Below are 19,570 nucleotides of genomic sequence, written 5' to 3'. Positions count from 1 at the left end.
GATTTATAATATTTCGTTTCATATTCATTTAAGTAATATTGAATTTTAATAATGGGAGGACAACTTTCTATTGATGGTGGAAATTCATTTATCATTACTGATTGCTCCAATATGTGTAAAATGTCTCATTGCATGGATCCCAATGTATTTACCTAAAATAATTGAATATCACATTGGGTAAATTTTATTATTTATTATATTATAAGTGAATACATCAATATCGATAGATTTGTTTCAAAAAATGTCTCCAAACATTTAGTGTTACATATAGTTCTTAAAACTAGACATAAATGCAAAATAATAGTGCTTTAAGCCGGAATAAAGGATTACCTTCAACCATTTCATAATATGTGTTGATGGTGTCCCAAGTTCCACTAATTACTAATACTTATCTAGTATCTTACTGATATACAATTTCGTAAAAACGCTCATAAGAATTCTTAATAATCATCCTTAATAATTCTTATCAATAATCCGCTTATGATTAAGTTACAAAACAACAATTACAATTTCTAAGACATGTAGTACATCATTCATCAGCTAACTAGACTACATAATATGGTACAAAGATCGAAGAAGAAAAGAATGAGAGGCATTCTCAATAAACTATATGTGAAGTTGCCAACCTTTTAGATAGGTTTCTACTTCACATATTTTTCTAAACATTGTATTATTTTCTAATTTACCCATTCACACACAAATTAAGAGATAATTCCACTGCAGACAATTGTCAATAATTATAATACATGCATAGAATATACGTTTAAGTTAGCATTGCTACAGTTAATTAGCTTCAGTCTTGCTACAGTCTATCCTAGAGTCAAAACCAATGCCCACAATAACTGAACATTAATTATAATTTTAGATTGTGATAAGTTTTTTTTTATAAAACCGACACCATGAGATAAGCTAGCAAATACTAAAAAGTTTTGCAGTTTTTTTTTAAAGTTATATGACTTATATCATACAATATGCATGTGCCGTGTCATTGCATTTTGTAACATGTTTATTGTTTTGTTATAGATTCACTTGCGCATGTATACATTGGTACAAGTACTCTTTTTTTTAATACACCGAATAACAATAACTTCTTATTTACATAAATGTCTAAAAACACATGCTATACACAATTTAAGAGTCAATTTTAATGTACTCTTTTATATAAAATACACCGAACAATTATTATTATAACCTCATATTTGCTCTTATGTATAAGAACATACATTACACAGAATATCTCTTATATTGTTTCACGTACTTGACATGCTTTCTTTTTATAAAATACACCAAAGTATAACCTCTTATTTACGTATATAAGAACATAATACGTTATAGATACACAATATAAGTGTCTAATGTACACTGACTACTTAATTTTATTAAAATATAAGATAAAGACATACATTTTCTTAACCGAATGCTAGTGCTAAAACTATTAGTAAATAAAAGAGATCACACGGTGTTGCAAAATATCCGTGTGCTTTGCAAATCATTTACATTAAAAGAACATGTTCTTTAAAACACATTATTTATTATTGTGTAAATGGTACAAATGGGAATAAAGTTTCTTATAACTACCACGGTTGAGGCTCGGCGGTCCTAGTTGAAAGTATCTGACAAGCTACAATTCCCAAACACTATAGTCACACAGTTCATTTATATATTTATAGAAAAAGTATGTGTGTTATATTTGAATTCGAAATTATTGCTTTTATACGTCCAACACTTTTGTTGCTTAGTCGTTAAACCACCGAAGCGTTTCCGAGCGATCTATGTTAACGATTTTTGCATTTTTGCAATTATTTAGTAATTAAATGAAAAATGTTTTGTCCAAATATCGGTGCCCCTTATGTCGGTCATACGTGCACGTTCCGTGACAATTTGTAGCAAACGTACTTACAGGATGATTTGGTTGTCACTTTTTTAGTGTTTGGAATTTTGTGGAGGGTTACATTTCTTTCGATCCGTCTAAGACCCCGAGGGTTTTAATGATTACACTACAATACTAATATTTGAGAAACCACATATGAATTTTCCATTTATCACATAATTTATATCTGATATAAGATAAATATAAGTCAAACACCGCGTAGTAAATAGAAACGGTCCACCTAAAAGGGCACTCTCGTCCCGGGGGTCCGGGCAACGCGCTAAGCGTCGAGCGGGCGGGCGCGGCGCCCGCGGCGGGCGGATCAGGAGCGCGTGACGACGGCCGACGCCTCCGCGTGCTTCTTGATCATGTGCACCTTGAGGTAGCGCTTCTGCGCGAACTTGAGGCCGCACGCGGCGCAGTGGAACTCGGCGGCGGCGTGCGTGCGCGCGTGGCGCAGCATGTCGCAGCGCACGCTGAAGCCGCGGCCGCACGCGCCGCACACGTGCGCGCGCTGCGCCGCGTGCCGCTGCACGTGCCGCGCCAGGTGCGTGCGCCAGCGGAACGAGCGCTCGCACTGCCCGCACGCCCAGCGCTTCACGCCGCCGTGGCTCTGCTCGTGGATGTACAGGCTCGGCTTGGAGCGGAACCGCTTGCCGCACTCCTTGCACTCCAGGTCGTACGCGCCCGTGTGGACGCTCGCGTGCTGCGCGAGGTTCGCCTTCGTGCCGAACTTCTTGCCGCACACCTCGCACTCGTGCTCCCTGCTCCGCTTGTGGAAGTATTTCATGTGGTAGAAGTAGCTGGACGACGCCCGGTACTCCTTGCCGCAGATGGGGCACGTTCGAGACGTCTTCGGAGACTTTTCGTTAACTTTCTCTTTTTTCTTAATCGGTTCGGACGCTTTCGTTTTCGGCGACGTTTTGAGGGGTTTGCTATCGTCGGTGCCCTCGTTATCGTTCTCGTCACCATCCTCGACGTGCGATTCCCGTCCATTGTCGTTTTTGGCCAATATTTGTGCATCGTTATTATCGGAGCATTCAATTGCTTTTTTATTACTTTTAGTAGGAGTCTCATTCTTAATTTTCTTCTGCTTATTTGGCGGTTCTGTATCCGGAGGTTCAGACTTTTCGACAGGGAGATATTTATTAAGTCCCTCTATCTTTATTCGTTCCCCAATCCGTTTGGGAATTTTGAGTACCTCATCGGGAAATTTAAGGAACTTATAGAAATCCAACAATGGTATGGAGCTTAAGTTCCTGATACGTAAATCTTCTACTTTTTCGTTGACAACTTTCTCTCTCTTCTGTTTGTACTCCTCCAATTTTATACGATCGATGGCGTCTCTTCTTTTTTGTTCGGCTTCTTCCCGTTTTGTACTTTCTTCACTGTTACACTTTTTTTGAGCTGAGCGTTTCATAGAGACACCAGTACACCCTTTTTCTATCAGATGAAAAGTTATGTCTTCATCGGACAGGTAACAATGACATTCATCGCAGCGGAATACCGTACCAACGTGTTTTGTCACCAAGTGGTTATTGTATCGCGTGGTCGGGACGGTCAAGGGGCACAGGGAGCAGACTCGCTGCGGGCAGGGCGGCCGCGGGTCGGTGGCGGCGTCGACGTACCTGCAACAAAGCCCCCGTCAATACGCACTCGAACAAGACAAGAATAACATAGCACTAGCCGTCGACGGCCCCGTCGCCCCCGACGTGGGTCCTGGCGTGGGCGGTGAGCTGGCCGCGGAGCCTGAACGCCCTCCCGCACCCGCACAGGTGGGCCTTCTCCCCCGTGTGGACCGTGACGTGCGCCTTCAACTCGGCGTTCCTCTTGAACTCGGAGCCGCACTCCACGCACCGGAACCGGCGGACGTCGTCGTGGGTCCGGCGGTGCATGCGCAGCGCGGCGGCGGACTTGGACGCCTTGCCGCAGAGGTCGCACACGTGGTCGCGCGCGTCGCGGTGCGCGGCGAGGTGGTCGCGCAGGTGCGCGCGGCGGGCGAAGGCGCGGCGGCAGCGCGGGCAGGCGTGCGGGCGCGCGCGGGCGTGGCGCGCGCGGGCGTGGCGCGCCAGGTTGCCGCCGTCCGCGAAGGCCAGCCCGCACGCCGCGCAGCTGTAGCGCCGCTCGCCGCGGTGCGCGCGCTCGTGCCGCCGCCACGACGCCGCGCCCACGTTCTTCTTGCAAGTCTCGCACCACACGTATCTCTTCCCGTTCTCGTCCACGATTGCACTCGGTTTTTCCGTGCTCTTCGCTCCCCCAGCGGTTTCGCCGAGTCGGTGTTCCTCGGCGGATTCTGCCGACTCAATTTTTATTTCGACATTCATGTTTAAACTTTGACTGAAAAGTGAAATATTTACTTTTATGACTATGATACTATGTATGTATACTGGTTATAAACAAAAAATTGAAAATATTGTAACGTTCGCTTTTATTATAAATAGCATAATGACAGTGCAATGTATTACACACAAACATATTATATGATAATTTTCTTCATAATCTTTTTTAATGTTTTACAAAAGATTTTTTAATTAATATTTGTATCACTTATTCGTTATTGATATTAGTATTTTATGTAATTGGAATGTTTTTATTTGAATGTTATTCTCCTTCCTTCTTTTCTCTCTTGGGTTCTCTTATTTATGTCCACTTATTTAAGGAAACCGTAGAAGAAAAATGTATTAAAAAAGAAACAAAATTGCTTATAAAATTGTATTGTAAAAAATAAGTTATACATTGATTTGAGATTAGGGTATAAAGGAGTTCATTCCTAGTAGGGCTGAACGTGTGCGTACGCGAGCGGGTGCGGGTGCGGCTCCGCGGCGGCGGCGGCGTGCGCGCGGCGGCAGTGGTGGCGCAGCGCCTTGCGCTGGCGAAAGGCGGCGCCGCACGCCGCGCACACGTGCGGCTTGGCGTCCGAGTGCGACAGCGCGTGCCCGCTCAGCTCGTGCCGCTGCCGGAAGCCCTTGCCGCAGTGCACGCACACGTGCGGCCGCTCCCCCGTGTGCTTCAGCCGGTGCCGCGTCAGCCCCGACCGCAGCCTGAACTTGGCCCCGCACTCCGCGCACTGGTGCGGGAACTGCTCGCTGTGCGTCTTCAAGTGCACGTGCAGCGTGCCGCTCTGCGTGAACCGCTTGCCGCACTGGTGGCATTCGAACGGACGCTCGCCGGTGTGTATTCGAAAGTGTTGTTTTAGATTTTGCAAGTTAACGAAGTTCTTGGGGCACATGTTGCACGAGTAACGGCGCACGCGCTCGTGAGTCTCCGTGAGGTGGCGCTGCAGACCGCTCGGCGCCCGGAACTGCTTCCCGCACACGTGGCACACGCACGGCCTCTCTCCCGTGTGAATTCGTTTGTGAAATAAGTACGTGTGCGATGAGCTTAAATTTTTTCCACACGCTTTACAAGTGAAATATACTTTTCCGTCAATTTTTGTTCGTACTTCGTTCAACTCGAGCCTGGTCTCCTCGTCCATTCTGTCTTTCCTCATGTTACATTGCGTGAGGTCATCGAAGTAGTTCATGTCTAATTTATTATCTTCTTGTGAATCCTCGTCTGAATAATTCGAGTCTGTGAAATCAGGGTAATTATATTCCGGTGACTCGTGCTCCTTTATAAAATGGTTTCTAAAATTTACGAGGGCATCGTAGAATTTATTAAACAGTGCTGCTTTTTTGGTATTAGCAATGGCAGAGAGTGGAACATCATCGTCCGATTGCGATCTCGTGTCGACTTCAGCTCGGCCGTCTTCGCTCGAAAGACGATCCTGCGTATCGGTTTCGGTTACAATATAGCTATACGGGTCGATATCGTCTATTATTTGTTTATTAAAGTTTTCAGCATTCATTGCACCCTGCGTCAATCGATAGCTTTCATAGCCGTCGCGGCGAGTCTTCCATCTGCAACAAACAACCCCGGTTACTTCTTCTCGTGCGTGCTTACGTGATATTTTAAATGCGTGTTCTTCCTAAATTTCTTTGGACAAAGATGGCATGCATAGTTCCTCACGTCGAGATGCATTTCTATGTGCCTATCGAGCGTGTTTTTGGCTCTATAGGATTTTCCACAGTAATTACAGGCGTAGGGCTTGAGGCCGGAGTGCAGGCGCGCGTGCACGTCGCGCGCGGTGCGCGAGGGGAAGGGCTCGCCGCACGCCGCGCACGGGAACCGCAGCGCGCCCTCGTGCACCACCAGCCGGTGGCTCGTGAGACTGCCCCGACTTCTGTAGCTTTTGTTACATTTTTCACATGTAAATCGACTGGGCTCCCCGTTGTGATTTTTCATATGAGTTAACATGTTATATTTATTCGAGAAAGTTTTTTTGCACTTCGGACATTCTGTGGGAATATACCGTTGACATTTCGGATTAAAGGCTTTTCTCTCGTTCGCGTTCCCTTCCGTGTTCGTCGTTTTGAGGTGGGTTTCGTTTATGTGCCCTTGCAATTCCACGTCATCCTTCGCGGAAAACCCACACGTCCGACACGTGACTGGATTAATGGCGCGATGTACATGTTTTTCCTGGAGGTGTTTCACAAAAGCTTTCCTCTCGTGGAACAGGTTTTCGCAGCAGATCACTCCGTTCTCAATACTCATCTCCACATGTTTGCCGAGATGGCACACGAGTCGCGTGGTCGACGAGAATATGCTTTCGCAGTACGGACAGCAAAAAGTCGGTATCGCTACTTCGTTTTTATCTTCCACAATTTCAGCATCTTCTTCGCCAAAATCAGCAGTTGTTAGGCTTTCTTCGAATGTTATGTTGCCCTTGATAAAATTATCTATTGATTGCTCGTTATGCACTTCAGAATAATGGTTTAACCTGAGATGTTCAGTTAAGTCCTCGACACTGCATCCAACGGCCGTTTCGTCGCATTTTTGGCAAACATATTCAAAATCTGAATTGTCTTCTTCCATATTCAGTGCATAGAAGTAATTAGTCAGTACATTTTTTACTACAGATTTTAGCAAAAGCGTTGCTTGAAACCTGTAAACCAGAGGCTGCTCTTGGGATTCAATCAGATGGGGTGAAATTTATAAACTTACAAGATTACATGTACTTACTTGCCATCCTCGCTTTTGGTGCCAACACTTTGGCTCGGTTTCGGTTCCTGTAACGAAAGTTGTTTAAACATTAACTTATTTAATTGAGGAAAATAGGCGTTTGTTTTGGAACTGTCGTTTTTAAAATCTAAGTTTTCAATAATATTTTATTTTTATGGATAGTATGAATAATTGTCTTTTCTATTTCAACATTAATTAGCATTATATTTAAGTAGGAAGGTACTAAATAATATATTTGTATATATACATAGTACACAATAGTAAAAAAATTACATAGTATGTAAAGAAAAAGTTTATTTTAATTTATTTTTTTCTCTATGAACTATTTTACTATTGTCTATTTATTTGTGACGTTTAATTCAATGTCATATAAATTTAAATATAAAAATATTTTAGTGGAATAAAAAACGTTAAATGTCGTTTCTCTATTTACAGGTTTGTTTATTTATTTATTCATTTATAACATTTTAGTATTATTATTGTACATAGAATATAAATTAACAGAATAAAATCTCTATCTCTATTTATTGTCTACTAGTCAAGGTATTTGTCCTATAGGGCTTGGTAATGGATGAGACATACACACGTATGCTCGAAAAGATGGAGAGGAGTCGGGTAAAAAAAGTTTTTCTCGCATGCAATATGATATTGCGTCTGTGTAAACAGAATTTTAAAGCAATAATCGTTATTCGAGATTTTATACCAGTTGTTACCATGAGTGCAATGCGCGAGTGTTTTTTTAATTATTTATTTTATTATATTTAATTATATCTAATTTTCCGTTTAATTAATTCTTGTATTTAAACGGAAAAAGAAGTAAAAGTATTGGGTTAAAAAATGGACAGCGAGAAGAAATTATTTGGGAGCATTTAACACGTTGTTCTATGAATTACAATTGCATAATAACCAAACTCGAATGAAATCATGCACTGAAAACGATTCAAACTGATTTGTATGATACTGTGTGTAAACATTGTGATACGATTATGTTATGGCGATTAATGCGTGTGACAATTGTTTACGATTTTTCGACCCGAAACGTGCGAGAAGCTCTCTCCATCTAAATGGCTCTTAAAGCATGACAGGTTGTGTTAAACGTGAAGTGTTAATTTCATTATACATATTTTAATTTATTAGAGCTTCAATTCTATAAATGTCGTGTTCAGTTTTGTCTATGGTTCTACGTATTAATTATCTGTCGTTGGTATTAATTTTAATCTGTAGGTTTAAAAGCATAGAGATTTATAGTTTGAAATAGTTCGTTGTAGTGTCGTTGTCGTCGTGTCGTTCGCGGTGGTGTAGGCCGCCACCGGGATAAACTTGTTCGAGAAGCTTCGGAGTCGTCGGTCGCGCTCGCGCATATTTGTCGTTTTAGTTATACTCCGAAGTAGAAGCCACTAGTCGTATTCGTAGCGTTTCCTTTAAATTCGCGTTAACTTCATTGTTCGCGGTGCAACGTGCTGTAAGATCGACGCCACGTGAGAAGAGGAAGAAGGTAGAGGTAACCGGTAGACCATTCCGAGGTAAGACTAGCTAGCTCGAGCTTAGGGTGAGTTGAAGGTGCCTTATACCTAGTACAAGAGGCTGCGCCCATCAGCAGCAGGTGAGTGCGTGACCCTATAGCACTTTGCATCTTATTTTCGTATATACAGTCCACTTAACCTTCTTCGGGACACGGTCATCCTGTCCATCGAAGAGAGGAACATTCGGTTCCTTATTTGTTCTAACGGCCGCGGAAATCTTAATATTTTCGGTCTCGGAGCCGAATGCATAACATTTTTGGTCTTCGAGACGTATTCACCACATTTTTGGTTCTCCGAGCCGGAGTCACCACATTTTTGGTCACTTCGGCGGATCTTAATTGTTCCATCGTCCTAAACACCATTTTTGCTATTTTCCGTCGACCGAACATAACGAACATTGAAATTAATTTTATCGTGTCGTATTTCGCTAAAGGAACGAACATTTACGTAAAGTGGCTTCTAAATTTGTCGTTTCGTGTCGTATTTCGTATTAGATTTGCTATTTTGTATTGCATTTCTATAAAATTTCGTAATTTTCGTTTTGTCGATTAACATTTTATGTTGAGGGTGGGTGTGATTCTTTACAACTCATCACTTTGTTAGTTGTACTTAGGTCCCGCCATCTTTGCGCTATTTTTATTAATAGTCGTTGGTTGTCAGTATTGCATTGCGCCATATTTATTTGTCGTTGGTCATATTGTCAATACTGTCAAATTGAATTAGACTTTGACGTATTATTGTGTCGAAGTCAGCTGTCAGTGACATTGCAATTATTTGCTATTGTTGTCGATTTCGTTAAGTTTATAAACTTATATCAATTAATGACAATGTCTACTGGGAGCAACGAAAGTGGCGCAAGTGATGGGGACGTTAATAGGATTGCCCGGGATTACAGTATGATGCGATTGGAGTATATAGCGGGATCGGATATGACAGGCTGCGTTGAGGAGGACCTTAGGGAACTTTCAAATGAATTCCATAAAGCGCAAATAAATTTATTGCGTTCATTAAGTGCTGCCCAACGCCAGTCTGAAATTGGTGTAACTGCATCATTTGATACAAAATTTAGAAGTGTTTTGGCCCGTCTGCGGCATTTAAATAGTGACCGTCAGATTAAACAAGAAGTAGTTTCGGGTCTTGCTAAGCTGCCTAAAATTAACATTAAGCCATTCGATGGTAAGCTAGAAAATTGGTTATCTTTTAAACAATTATTTGAGTCGTTGATCCATAATAGAAATATTCCTAATGTGGAAAAGTTACATTACTTGTTAACTTGTGTCGAAAATAAAGCGTATGATTTAATCAGGAACTTTCCACTCACGGATGAAAACTATATAGACGCGTATGATACACTTAATAAATATTATAATAAGAAGCGCTATATAACGGCCTCCTATTATCAAAAGTTGTTGTCATGTGAGCCAGTGAAAACAAAATCAGCTGTAGAACTTGAGCGTGTTCATAGAACTTTTGTGGAGAATTTAAGTGTTTTGGAAAAGTTTGGATTACCAGATAAGAACTTCATGTTGTTCCATTTATTTTGGTCAAAATTAGATCGGGCCACAAAAGAATCATTTCAATTAGAATTTAATTCAGATGAGATACCAGAGTTCACTCAAGTTCAGGATTTTGTTGAGAAACAAGTTAGGGCATTAAGTGAGGTAACTCCGAACCCAATATTAAGTAATGTAGGAATATCAAAAGAACCGAAACCAAGTAACTTTAAAAAGTCCAAATCCTCATTTGTCGTGTCGGGAGTGACTTGTGACTTTTGTACTGGCCAACATAGTCTTTCATCATGTAAGAATTTTCTAAATTTAGATATAGATTCTCGATTTAAATTCATTAAAAATAAAAATCTTTGTATCCGTTGCTTTTCGAAAACTCATAGGGTAAAAACTTGTCGAGTCCCTATAAGTTGTGGTGTATGTGGGTGTTCACATAACACATTGTTACATTTTAAAAAATCGGTTACACCGTCCGCTGATAGCAATTCCCAACCTGATACTGAAGTTGTTAGTTCCATTAATAATAATGCACAACTGAGTAATATTGTTTTAACTTCTGTCGGTGGTAAAAGTACAATCTTGTTTTCTACAGCTAAGGTTCTTATAAAAGATAGTTGGGGAAACTTTCAACCTGTAAGGGTGTTGTTGGATTGTGCAAGCGCTTGCAACTTTATTTCGGTACCATGTGCAAAGCGCCTCGGGTTATGTATTAAAAACACTAAACAATCAATAAATGGAATCGGATCTTCTGTTGCTGAGTCTCGTGGTTCACTATGTTGTGAAATAAAATCCTATAACTCAAATAAAATCGATTTTAAGTTTGAAGCTTTTGTTTTGTCGTCAATATGTAGTGACCAACCTGCACATTTTGTTGATTTTTGTGGTTGGTCACATATTAGGAATTTACCTTTGGCTGATCCAGACTTCGCTCGTCCAGGGGCTATTGACATGCTATTGAATGCGGATATATTTGCTTCATCTCTCATACCTGGTCTGAGACGAGGGAGGCCGGGACAACCAAAGGCTCTAAATACTATATTTGGTTGGATTCTAATGGGTGAGTGTGAGGTAGATCACACACACAACTGTCGTAATGGTAAACAGAGTGATTGTTTTTTCGTCGATAACTCTTATTTATCAAATATAAAATTAGATAACACTTTAAAAAGATTCTGGGAAACAGAAGAGGTTCGCACTCCTGTCTGTAAAATCCTTTCGAAGGAGGATCAAGCCTGTGAAAATTATTTCACTAATAATTATAGTCGTAACGATGATGGTAGATTTGTGGTGCCTCTTCCATTCATGAATCCTGCAGTAAAGCCATCGTTCTCACATTCCCGTGAAATTGCTTTAAAAAGATTTCTCTCTCTCGAGCGAAGACTTAATATAAATGTTGAATTTAGAGATGCCTACGTTCGGTTCATGAATGAGTATGAGGTTGCCGGTCATATGGAGCAGGTGGATCCCCCGACTTCAAGCGTTGGGAAGTTTTATTATATCCCTCATCACGGAGTATTGCGACCAGATTCTGTTAGCACCCCACTTCGTACTGTGTTCGATGCAAGTTGTAGAGATGCTAATGGATTGTCTTTGAATGATACGCTACTTGCTGGGCCTAAACTGCAAACTAATATTTTCGATTTACTTATTCGGTTCCGTTGGCATGCTGTCGTTTTTACTGGTGACGTCAAACAGATGTATAGACAAATCTTGGTTTGTAGAGATGACACCGAGTACCTACGCATTCTGTGGCGCCCATCTGCTGACGGTCCTATACGTGACTATAGGCTTCGCACGGTCACTTATGGCGTATCATCTGCACCGTTTCAGGCTCTTCGTGCGATCGCTCAACTAGCAGAAGACTCTACCCAAGAACTTCCGGCTGCCTCTACAGTTTTTAGTAGAGACATTTATGTCGATGATATCGTGTCGGGCGCTGACTCGGTAGAGCAAGCTCTACAATTGCGCTCGGAACTCACCAAAATTTTGTCGTCTGGTGGTTTCCATTTAAGAAAGTGGACATCTAATTGTAGTGAGTTTTTCGTTGATCTTCCATCTTCTGACTTATACTCAGAAGAATTTAAACATTTCGAAGAGATGTCAGACCTCTCCTTAAAAATTTTGGGACTTTTATGGCATCCGCAATCGGATGATTTTAGATTTCGTGTCGTCAACCCCGATGACTCTAGGTGCACCAAACGTACCATACTCTCCCATATTGCGCGGATTTATGACCCTTTGGGATTTCTAGCGCCGATTACGTTTTATGCTAAATATCTTATGCAACTTCTTTGGACTTCGGGAGTTTCATGGGACGATAATGTGCCACCTCACATTGCACACGAGTGGTTGCGATTTAAGTCTCAATTGTCGTCGTTAGTTTCGATTACCATTCCTCGGCGTATGGTAAATTCTTTCGTGTCGTTACAGTTGCATGGCTTCTGTGACGCTTCAGAACGTGGCTATTGTGCTGTCACATTTTTTCGTGTCGTTGAGGCGGATGGCTCTACATCCGTTCATTTTTGTTGCGCAAAGTCGAAAGTCGCGCCTTTGCGAAAATTGTCGATTCCAAGATTGGAACTTTTAGCTGCTGTCTTGTTATCTACTTTAATGGAATCAGTGGTAGAGGCTTTAAAACCATTTCATGCAGTTCAAGAACTTTACGCATGGTCTGACTCTACTGTCACTTTGGCTTGGATTAAATCTTGTCCATCCAAGTGGAAAACGTTTGTGGCGAATAGAGTCAGCCACATTCAGAGTAGAGTAGCTCCTGACCATTGGCGTCACGTGAGCTCTAGTTCGAATGCTGCTGATATTGGTTCTCGTGGTACGCTTCCAGCTGACCTCGTTGACTGTTCCATGTGGTGGAAGGGCCCTTCATGGCTTGTAGAGCCAGAGAATGATTGGCCTTCTTCATTATTGGTAGAACAGGACACAGACTCTATCGCAGAAGAACAAAGGATTCTTAGCCTTCTGTCACCGGAAAAGGTGAATCTCGTTAGCGATTTGTTAAATCGTTTTTCGTCGCTTTCGAAAGTAAAGCGTGTTTTGTCATTTTGTTTTCGTTTCGCTCATAATTTGAGAAATTATAAAAATAAATTTGTCGGTGCATTACAGCCTTGTGAGCTACGTCAAGCTTTTGAGTTGCTCATAAAGCAAGCACAAGTAGAGTCGTTTTCGTTTGAATTGGATTGTCTAAGTAAAGGTTCGCCTAATTCGCTACCCAAAGCCTTGCGTAAATTGTCTCCTTTCGTTGATGACGCGGGTATTTTGAGGGTGGGCGGTCGGTTAGCTAACGCTAATGTAGAGTTTACCGTTAGACATCCTATTCTTTTACCTCGTAATCATAGATTAACATTTCTTATTATCGATGAGTACCATAAGAAATTTATGCATCCTGGTGCTCAAACTCTACAAAATTTACTCTCGCAAGATTTTTGGATTCTGTCGCCCAAACGGGCTATTCGCTCCGTAGTCTCTGGGTGTATAAGGTGTTTTCGTGTTAATCCAAAACCTACGTCAGTTCCTTTGATGGGGAATTTACCTTCGTTTCGTGTGTCTCAAATCAAGCCTTTTTCTAGTGTAGCTGTCGATTACGGGGGACCATTCGACATTGCTCTTAGTCGTGGACGCGGTGTGAGGACGTATAAAGGGTACATTTGCGTGTTCGTCTGTACCTCTACCAAGGCGGTTCATATAGAGTTGGCTTCCGAACTTTCTACTGACGCTTTCCTTGCTGCCTTGCAGAGATTCATTGCTCGTCGTGGTCGTTGTAGTAACATCGTTTCTGACCAAGGAAGAAATTTTGTAGGTGCTAGTAACTACCTTGGCTCTATCATGAAGCAGGCTGCGGAAGGCCGGGAAATAAAGTTCTCGTTTAATCCTCCTGGCAGTCCTCATTTCAACGGTCTAGCTGAAGCTGGAATTAAGTCTGTGAAAACTCACCTTTCTCGTGTCATTGGTAAACAAAGATTGACTTTCGAAGAGTTCTATACTGTCTTGGCTCAGATAGAGGCGATGCTCAACTCCCGACCTTTAACCCCTCTCAGCTCTGATGCGAATGATCTCGTTGCTTTAACGCCGGGACATTTCTTAACTTTAGAACCCTTGTCGATGCTTCCCGAAGAAAATCTAGTCGAACAGGTTATACCTGTCACCCAGCGCTGGAAGCTTATCCGAAAAATGCATCAAGACTTCTGGAGACGGTGGTATCGTGAATACCTACATACCCTACAACAAAAGGCTAAATGGGACAAAACTAGCTCAGGAATTAAAATAGGAACTTTGGTTTTGATAGTAAATGAGACAGTTAATCCATTGGAATGGAAGTTAGGTAGGGTTACAGCTCTACACCCAGGCTCGGATGGTGTTTGTAGAGTAGTTAGTGTTAGGACAATGTCTGGCGAGTATAAAAGGCCAGTCGTTAAAGTTTGTCCTCTACCTTTGTATAACTAGTTACGTTTAAACGTAATTTTTTCTTGTCGTAGGTTAAGTAATTTTTGTTGTTTTCGTAAATACGTAGTATTTAGGTGGGCGGTATGTTCAGTTTTGTCTATGGTTCTACGTATTAATTATCTGTCGTTGGTATTAATTTTAATCTGTAGGTTTAAAAGCATAGAGATTTATAGTTTGAAATAGTTCGTTGTAGTGTCGTTGTCGTCGTGTCGTTCGCGGTGGTGTAGGCCGCCACCGGGATAAACTTGTTCGAGAAGCTTCGGAGTCGTCGGTCGCGCTCGCGCATATTTGTCGTTTTAGTTATACTCCGAAGTAGAAGCCACTAGTCGTATTCGTAGCGTTTCCTTTAAATTCGCGTTAACTTCATTGTTCGCGGTGCAACGTGCTGTAAGATCGACGCCACGTGAGAAGAGGAAGAAGGTAGAGGTAACCGGTAGACCATTCCGAGGTAAGACTAGCTAGCTCGAGCTTAGGGTGAGTTGAAGGTGCCTTATACCTAGTACAAGAGGCTGCGCCCATCAGCAGCAGGTGAGTGCGTGACCCTATAGCACTTTGCATCTTATTTTCGTATATACAGTCCACTTAACCTTCTTCGGGACACGGTCATCCTGTCCATCGAAGAGAGGAACATTCGGTTCCTTATTTGTTCTAACGGCCGCGGAAATCTTAATATTTTCGGTCTCGGAGCCGAATGCATAACATTTTTGGTCTTCGAGACGTATTCACCACATTGTTCATCTATAATTGTGAGTACACGACTTATTTATCTAACTTTTGCAATGTACTTTATATAAGTGTATATTACATTGGTGAATTTTTAATAAAACTTATATATAAAATTATCGTGTTACAATGTTAGTTACCATACTCCTCCGAAATGGCTTCACCGATTTTCACCAAATTTTATATGCATATTCAGTAGGTCTGAGAATCGGCTACTATTTATTTTTCATACATAGTGATACGGCTTGTTCACCCTTAATATTTTTTATTTATATGGCAACACAACGTTTGCCGGTCAGCTAGTAAATAAATAAATAAGTGCGAGTGGGCTTTCAGTATTGCAATGAAGCTATTCGACCAGATAGCAAGGTGATACCTTCGGCGGCAGCAGGCCGAGGCGGCGGCGCAGCACGGCGTCGGCCAGGCGCGCGGTGGAGCGCAGCGCCGCCAGCCCGCACAGCGCGCGCGCGCACCGCACGCACACCACGCCCGGCAGCCCGTCGTCCGCGCTCACCTGCACAAACTTACGATCACCCCTTGCCTTGCATTCGAATCGAATCAAATCAATTTTTTTTATTCAAAATAGGTTCTTTACAGAGCACTTTTTGAATGTCAATACAACTACCACCACTTCACATGGTGTTTCGTTATGGAGAAGAAGCATTTTTAGCGTTCCGTCCCCAAAGGGTAAAAACAGAACCCTATTACTAAGACTTTGCTGTCTGTCCATCTATCACAGGGCTATATATCTGGAAGCGTAATAGATTAGACATACGATTTTTTTAGAGAGGAAGCACAACGGTGGCCGCTATAACAACAAATACTAAAAATAAATTAAAATTGAATATTAAAGGGGATCTCCATCCAACAAACCGGTATTTGTAGACCGGTTGTTGGATCCAACTCAAAAATTTCAACCGGTAGAAAGCGGTTGAAATTTTTACAATCCGTTTACTACTATAACTGGTATTATAATAAATAAATACAAATAAGAACCATAAAACTTATTTTAATGTAAATATTTTAATTTTATTATATGTTGTATGAAAACGCTCAGAAGGAATTCCAGAAATACAATATATTCTTCCATAATCATTTACATTAATACATCTCTACAGTATCCACTATTTTATCATATCTCCATTATAAAAGACATTGCAAAATCAGCTGACATTTCATAACTCAAAGCAAGACTCAACATTCTAAAATATAAAATAGAAAAGTATTTAATAAGTGACGTAAAGTATTAACAACCAGCAATATAAATGGATAAATGCGATGTGCCTGTAATAGTTGTTTACGTATCATTCAACATCACCCCAATGCCATCTATTTTTGTGTCATAAAACTAAGTATTGTTGACAATAATAATATGAATAAAAATAAGTAAAAAATAATGAACATTTGGTGGTATGGAAGCCTCCATGTGCAAGTTGGATTTATACTTGGCGAATTATTTTTCTTGCATCTATCTTAGAAATTCCTAACCAATGGTCCATGTACCAGTGGTCCACACAAGAATGATGTGAAAGTGGTTATAGTCCAAGAAAGTTGGGAACCCCTAATCTACTTAAAAGTGGTGGACTCTTTTGTGGTTCAACTCCAATGGCAGCATCACTACACATATTTCTGACAAATAACTGCAGTGTTAAGCACTGCTACGTCTCGTTTTTAAGGGCGTAACAAAGAAGATATTCAGCCAAGACATTTTAACTAAATGCTAAGCAGTATCAACACAATCTGTGGCCAATCTCAGATAGGATATTCAGCCAAGACATTTTAACTTAATGCTGAAGATTATCAACACAATCTGTGACCAATCTCAGATAGGATCTTTGAGTTAATTACAGATATCCGTGGGTAGCAGTACTGACTAATAACTGTAGTGTTAAAAGCTGCTATGTCTCGTTTTTAAGGGACAACGGACGTTACAAAAGAGATATGTATTCAGCCAAGATATTTTACCTTAATGTTGAAGAGTATCAACACAATCTGTGGCCAATCTCAGATAGGATCTTTGAGTTAATTACAGATATCTTTAGGTAGCAGTACTAGATGCTCACTGACAGTTGAACCGCACACTTGTTTACTACTTCTATATAAAAAAGGAGTTACCCATGGCCATTAATAAACACCTATTCTCCATGCTCCGCTCAACACACCACAAACACAAACAACACAAACACAAACAACACAAACTACTTAAACTAAAACTTATTGCAAAAATGAAAACCTTCAACTGAAGATATTTTTCAATGACACCAGCCATATCGTGCTCGAGGCCCACACCGCTGAATATGGGGTACACGTGGAATGTCACCTTGGTACATATTCGACACACAGTTGAAAAATCCTTAACATCTAAAAAAAAAGTTTATGTAAATGTTATTTTCTTTATACAAGTTTTGGATGAGAGAGGATGTAATATTCTTTTTTAATATCTACTGTATGCTGTCAGAGAGAAATCAAGTTTAAACATCAAGGATTATAAAGTATTAAAGTTAAATTATTTTAGGTATAGTTATGTTTCATAAGTTAGATTTACGTTAAAAAAGTTGAGAGTGTCGCCCATAGATTAGTTAAATAACAACAATACTATTATTCACATCGGAATAGGAACTAGGGAACGAACAATGTAGAAATATACTGGATGCTGTATGTTGTAATTTACCTGCGATGTCGTCCGGAGTTGGCATATGAGGGTATACCAACGTGAGCGGCGGTACCTGGTACGGTGGAAAAGAACTCATATCCACGTTGTCGAAATTCATTTTACTTCTTTCATAAATCACTAACACCTGGACAGATTGCCAGTTAATTCACTCTGCGCAGCGACTGTTGCGTTTCTTGCGCACCTGCAATGCAGGCCAAGTCAACACGATAAATACAATATAGTAATACACAAGTTACAAACACAATTACACGAGTAGAATATAGTACTAATATGTTTGTAGAAATAACTGAAATAGTGATTGTATATGTATACCAAGAAAGACCAAAAATCAAATAATGGTGAGGCTTAAGAGTATGGTAGTCTGAGCGAAGAACGAAATCTTTATCATTATTTATTTTACTTTTGAGCAACACCAAACTTACCGATCACAGCAATAACTGCACGTTTATTACGTTTATTTATTTTTAATAATATACTTCAACAAAACTTTTACAGTATACTACACGAAGACGAAAGTAACTTTTTAGTATTTTATTTACTATAGTACAAAATACAGATTACAAATTATTGTTACGCTTTATTTTATACGCCTCTGACTACAGAACACCTATACTGCCGCTACCGACATTCAAACGAAACGAATGATAGTGTATAATCTATGATAGTGATGCCACATTTTTGCAATTTCGATATTTTAATTCTAAAAAGAAACTGTCAATAGTATACTTGATTCATAATAAACCATAGAAAAGAAAAGCAAGTAATGAACTGTGATAATAAATATAATATACTACAATGTTTAATTATTATCATTGATGAATGAATTAAAAATTCACTTTATTTTTTGCTTTTTATTACTATTGCTCAAAAAGCCGAAAGATGTCATTGTCTGCTGTTTACTTTTCAAAGCAGAAAACACAAATCTACCGAAGACACAGTAATAATTACGAAATAATAAAAACTTGGTAATCATCGAAAAAGAATTTGCATCAAATCTGAATTTTTGTTATTTTGAGTTCAGGAGCATCGAAACATCTTTTTTTCATTGTGTGATCAAGAAAACTGAAATTTAAAATTTAAATTTTGAACCTTTCTAAACTGGAAAATCAATAGTATCGGTACTACCAATAGTATCGTCATTATGAATAGCTTATAAAACGACAATAATATTTATACTATAGATAATATTCATTGATTTTCTAGGGGTTTATATTACGAAGTCGCGAGCAAAGAGTATAGTAACCTGTAGCGAATCTTTAATAGTAAGTAAAGGTCATAAATATTAATTTCACATTGTTAAATTATAATTTTATATTTATTATAAATTTCGATAGTATAACACTCATTCAATAAAATCCTTACTTTGTAAGTTATCTTTATTCCTCAGTATTTTTAATCCGATGACATCAATAAAAATAGAATGTCTTGCTATCTATCGGTATTGTCAATAAAATATCGATTATCGATCAGCATCACTACAGTACGAATGTTTATAATAAACTATGAAACTATATATTTTTGGTGAAATGCCCATAATCGCTTGATTTTTATTTTCTTCTTTCATAGATTTTTATTATACCTATAGGTGTAATCGCAATATCATATTATTGCATTATAATGTTTTAACTGAGTTCAAGGCTAATATTTTTTATCTATGGACGGTAAGGACCACGGAGGGAAAAAAGAAAATTATGGACAAAGCCGGAAGCCGGAGCTCCGGAGGAAAATGGCGCCAAGCCGCCAAGATAAAACGGTT

General features: G+C 40.1%; 3 protein-coding genes across 3 annotated transcripts; all 3 read right to left on the bottom strand.

Moving 5' to 3' along the window:
- Positions 1-178: 178 nt before the first annotated feature.
- Positions 179-18,462, bottom strand: LOC140742542 (uncharacterized). The gene is made up of 7 exons (XM_073073443.1): positions 18,237-18,462; positions 17,812-17,995; positions 17,374-17,501; positions 15,517-15,654; positions 6,932-6,978; positions 3,558-4,207; positions 179-3,514 (listed from the first exon to the last, which is right to left on the bottom strand). Exons 2-7 carry the CDS (start codon positions 17,909-17,911, stop codon positions 2,193-2,195), a joined length of 2,385 nt encoding a protein of 794 aa, XP_072929544.1. The 5' UTR covers positions 17,912-17,995; positions 18,237-18,462; the 3' UTR covers positions 179-2,192.
- Positions 4,568-5,717, bottom strand: LOC140742588 (uncharacterized). The gene has a single exon (XM_073073498.1). The coding sequence runs from the start codon at positions 5,715-5,717 to the stop codon at positions 4,641-4,643; it is 1,077 nt and encodes a 358-aa protein (XP_072929599.1). The 3' UTR covers positions 4,568-4,640.
- On the bottom strand, positions 5,789-6,902 carry LOC140742589 (uncharacterized). The gene has a single exon (XM_073073499.1). It carries the CDS (start codon positions 6,782-6,784, stop codon positions 5,789-5,791), a length of 996 nt encoding a protein of 331 aa, XP_072929600.1. The 5' UTR covers positions 6,785-6,902.
- Positions 18,463-19,570: the final 1,108 nt, after the last annotated feature.

Source organism: Epargyreus clarus, unplaced genomic scaffold (genome assembly GCF_041222505.1).
Source record: "Epargyreus clarus isolate Ecla_fem2 unplaced genomic scaffold, WU_Ecla_fem_2.2 ptg000006l, whole genome shotgun sequence".
In the NCBI taxonomy this organism is placed as follows: Eukaryota; Metazoa; Arthropoda; class Insecta; order Lepidoptera; family Hesperiidae; genus Epargyreus; species Epargyreus clarus.
Note: the sequence above shows the minus strand (reverse complement) of the source record. Positions and strands in the feature narration are given on the sequence as shown.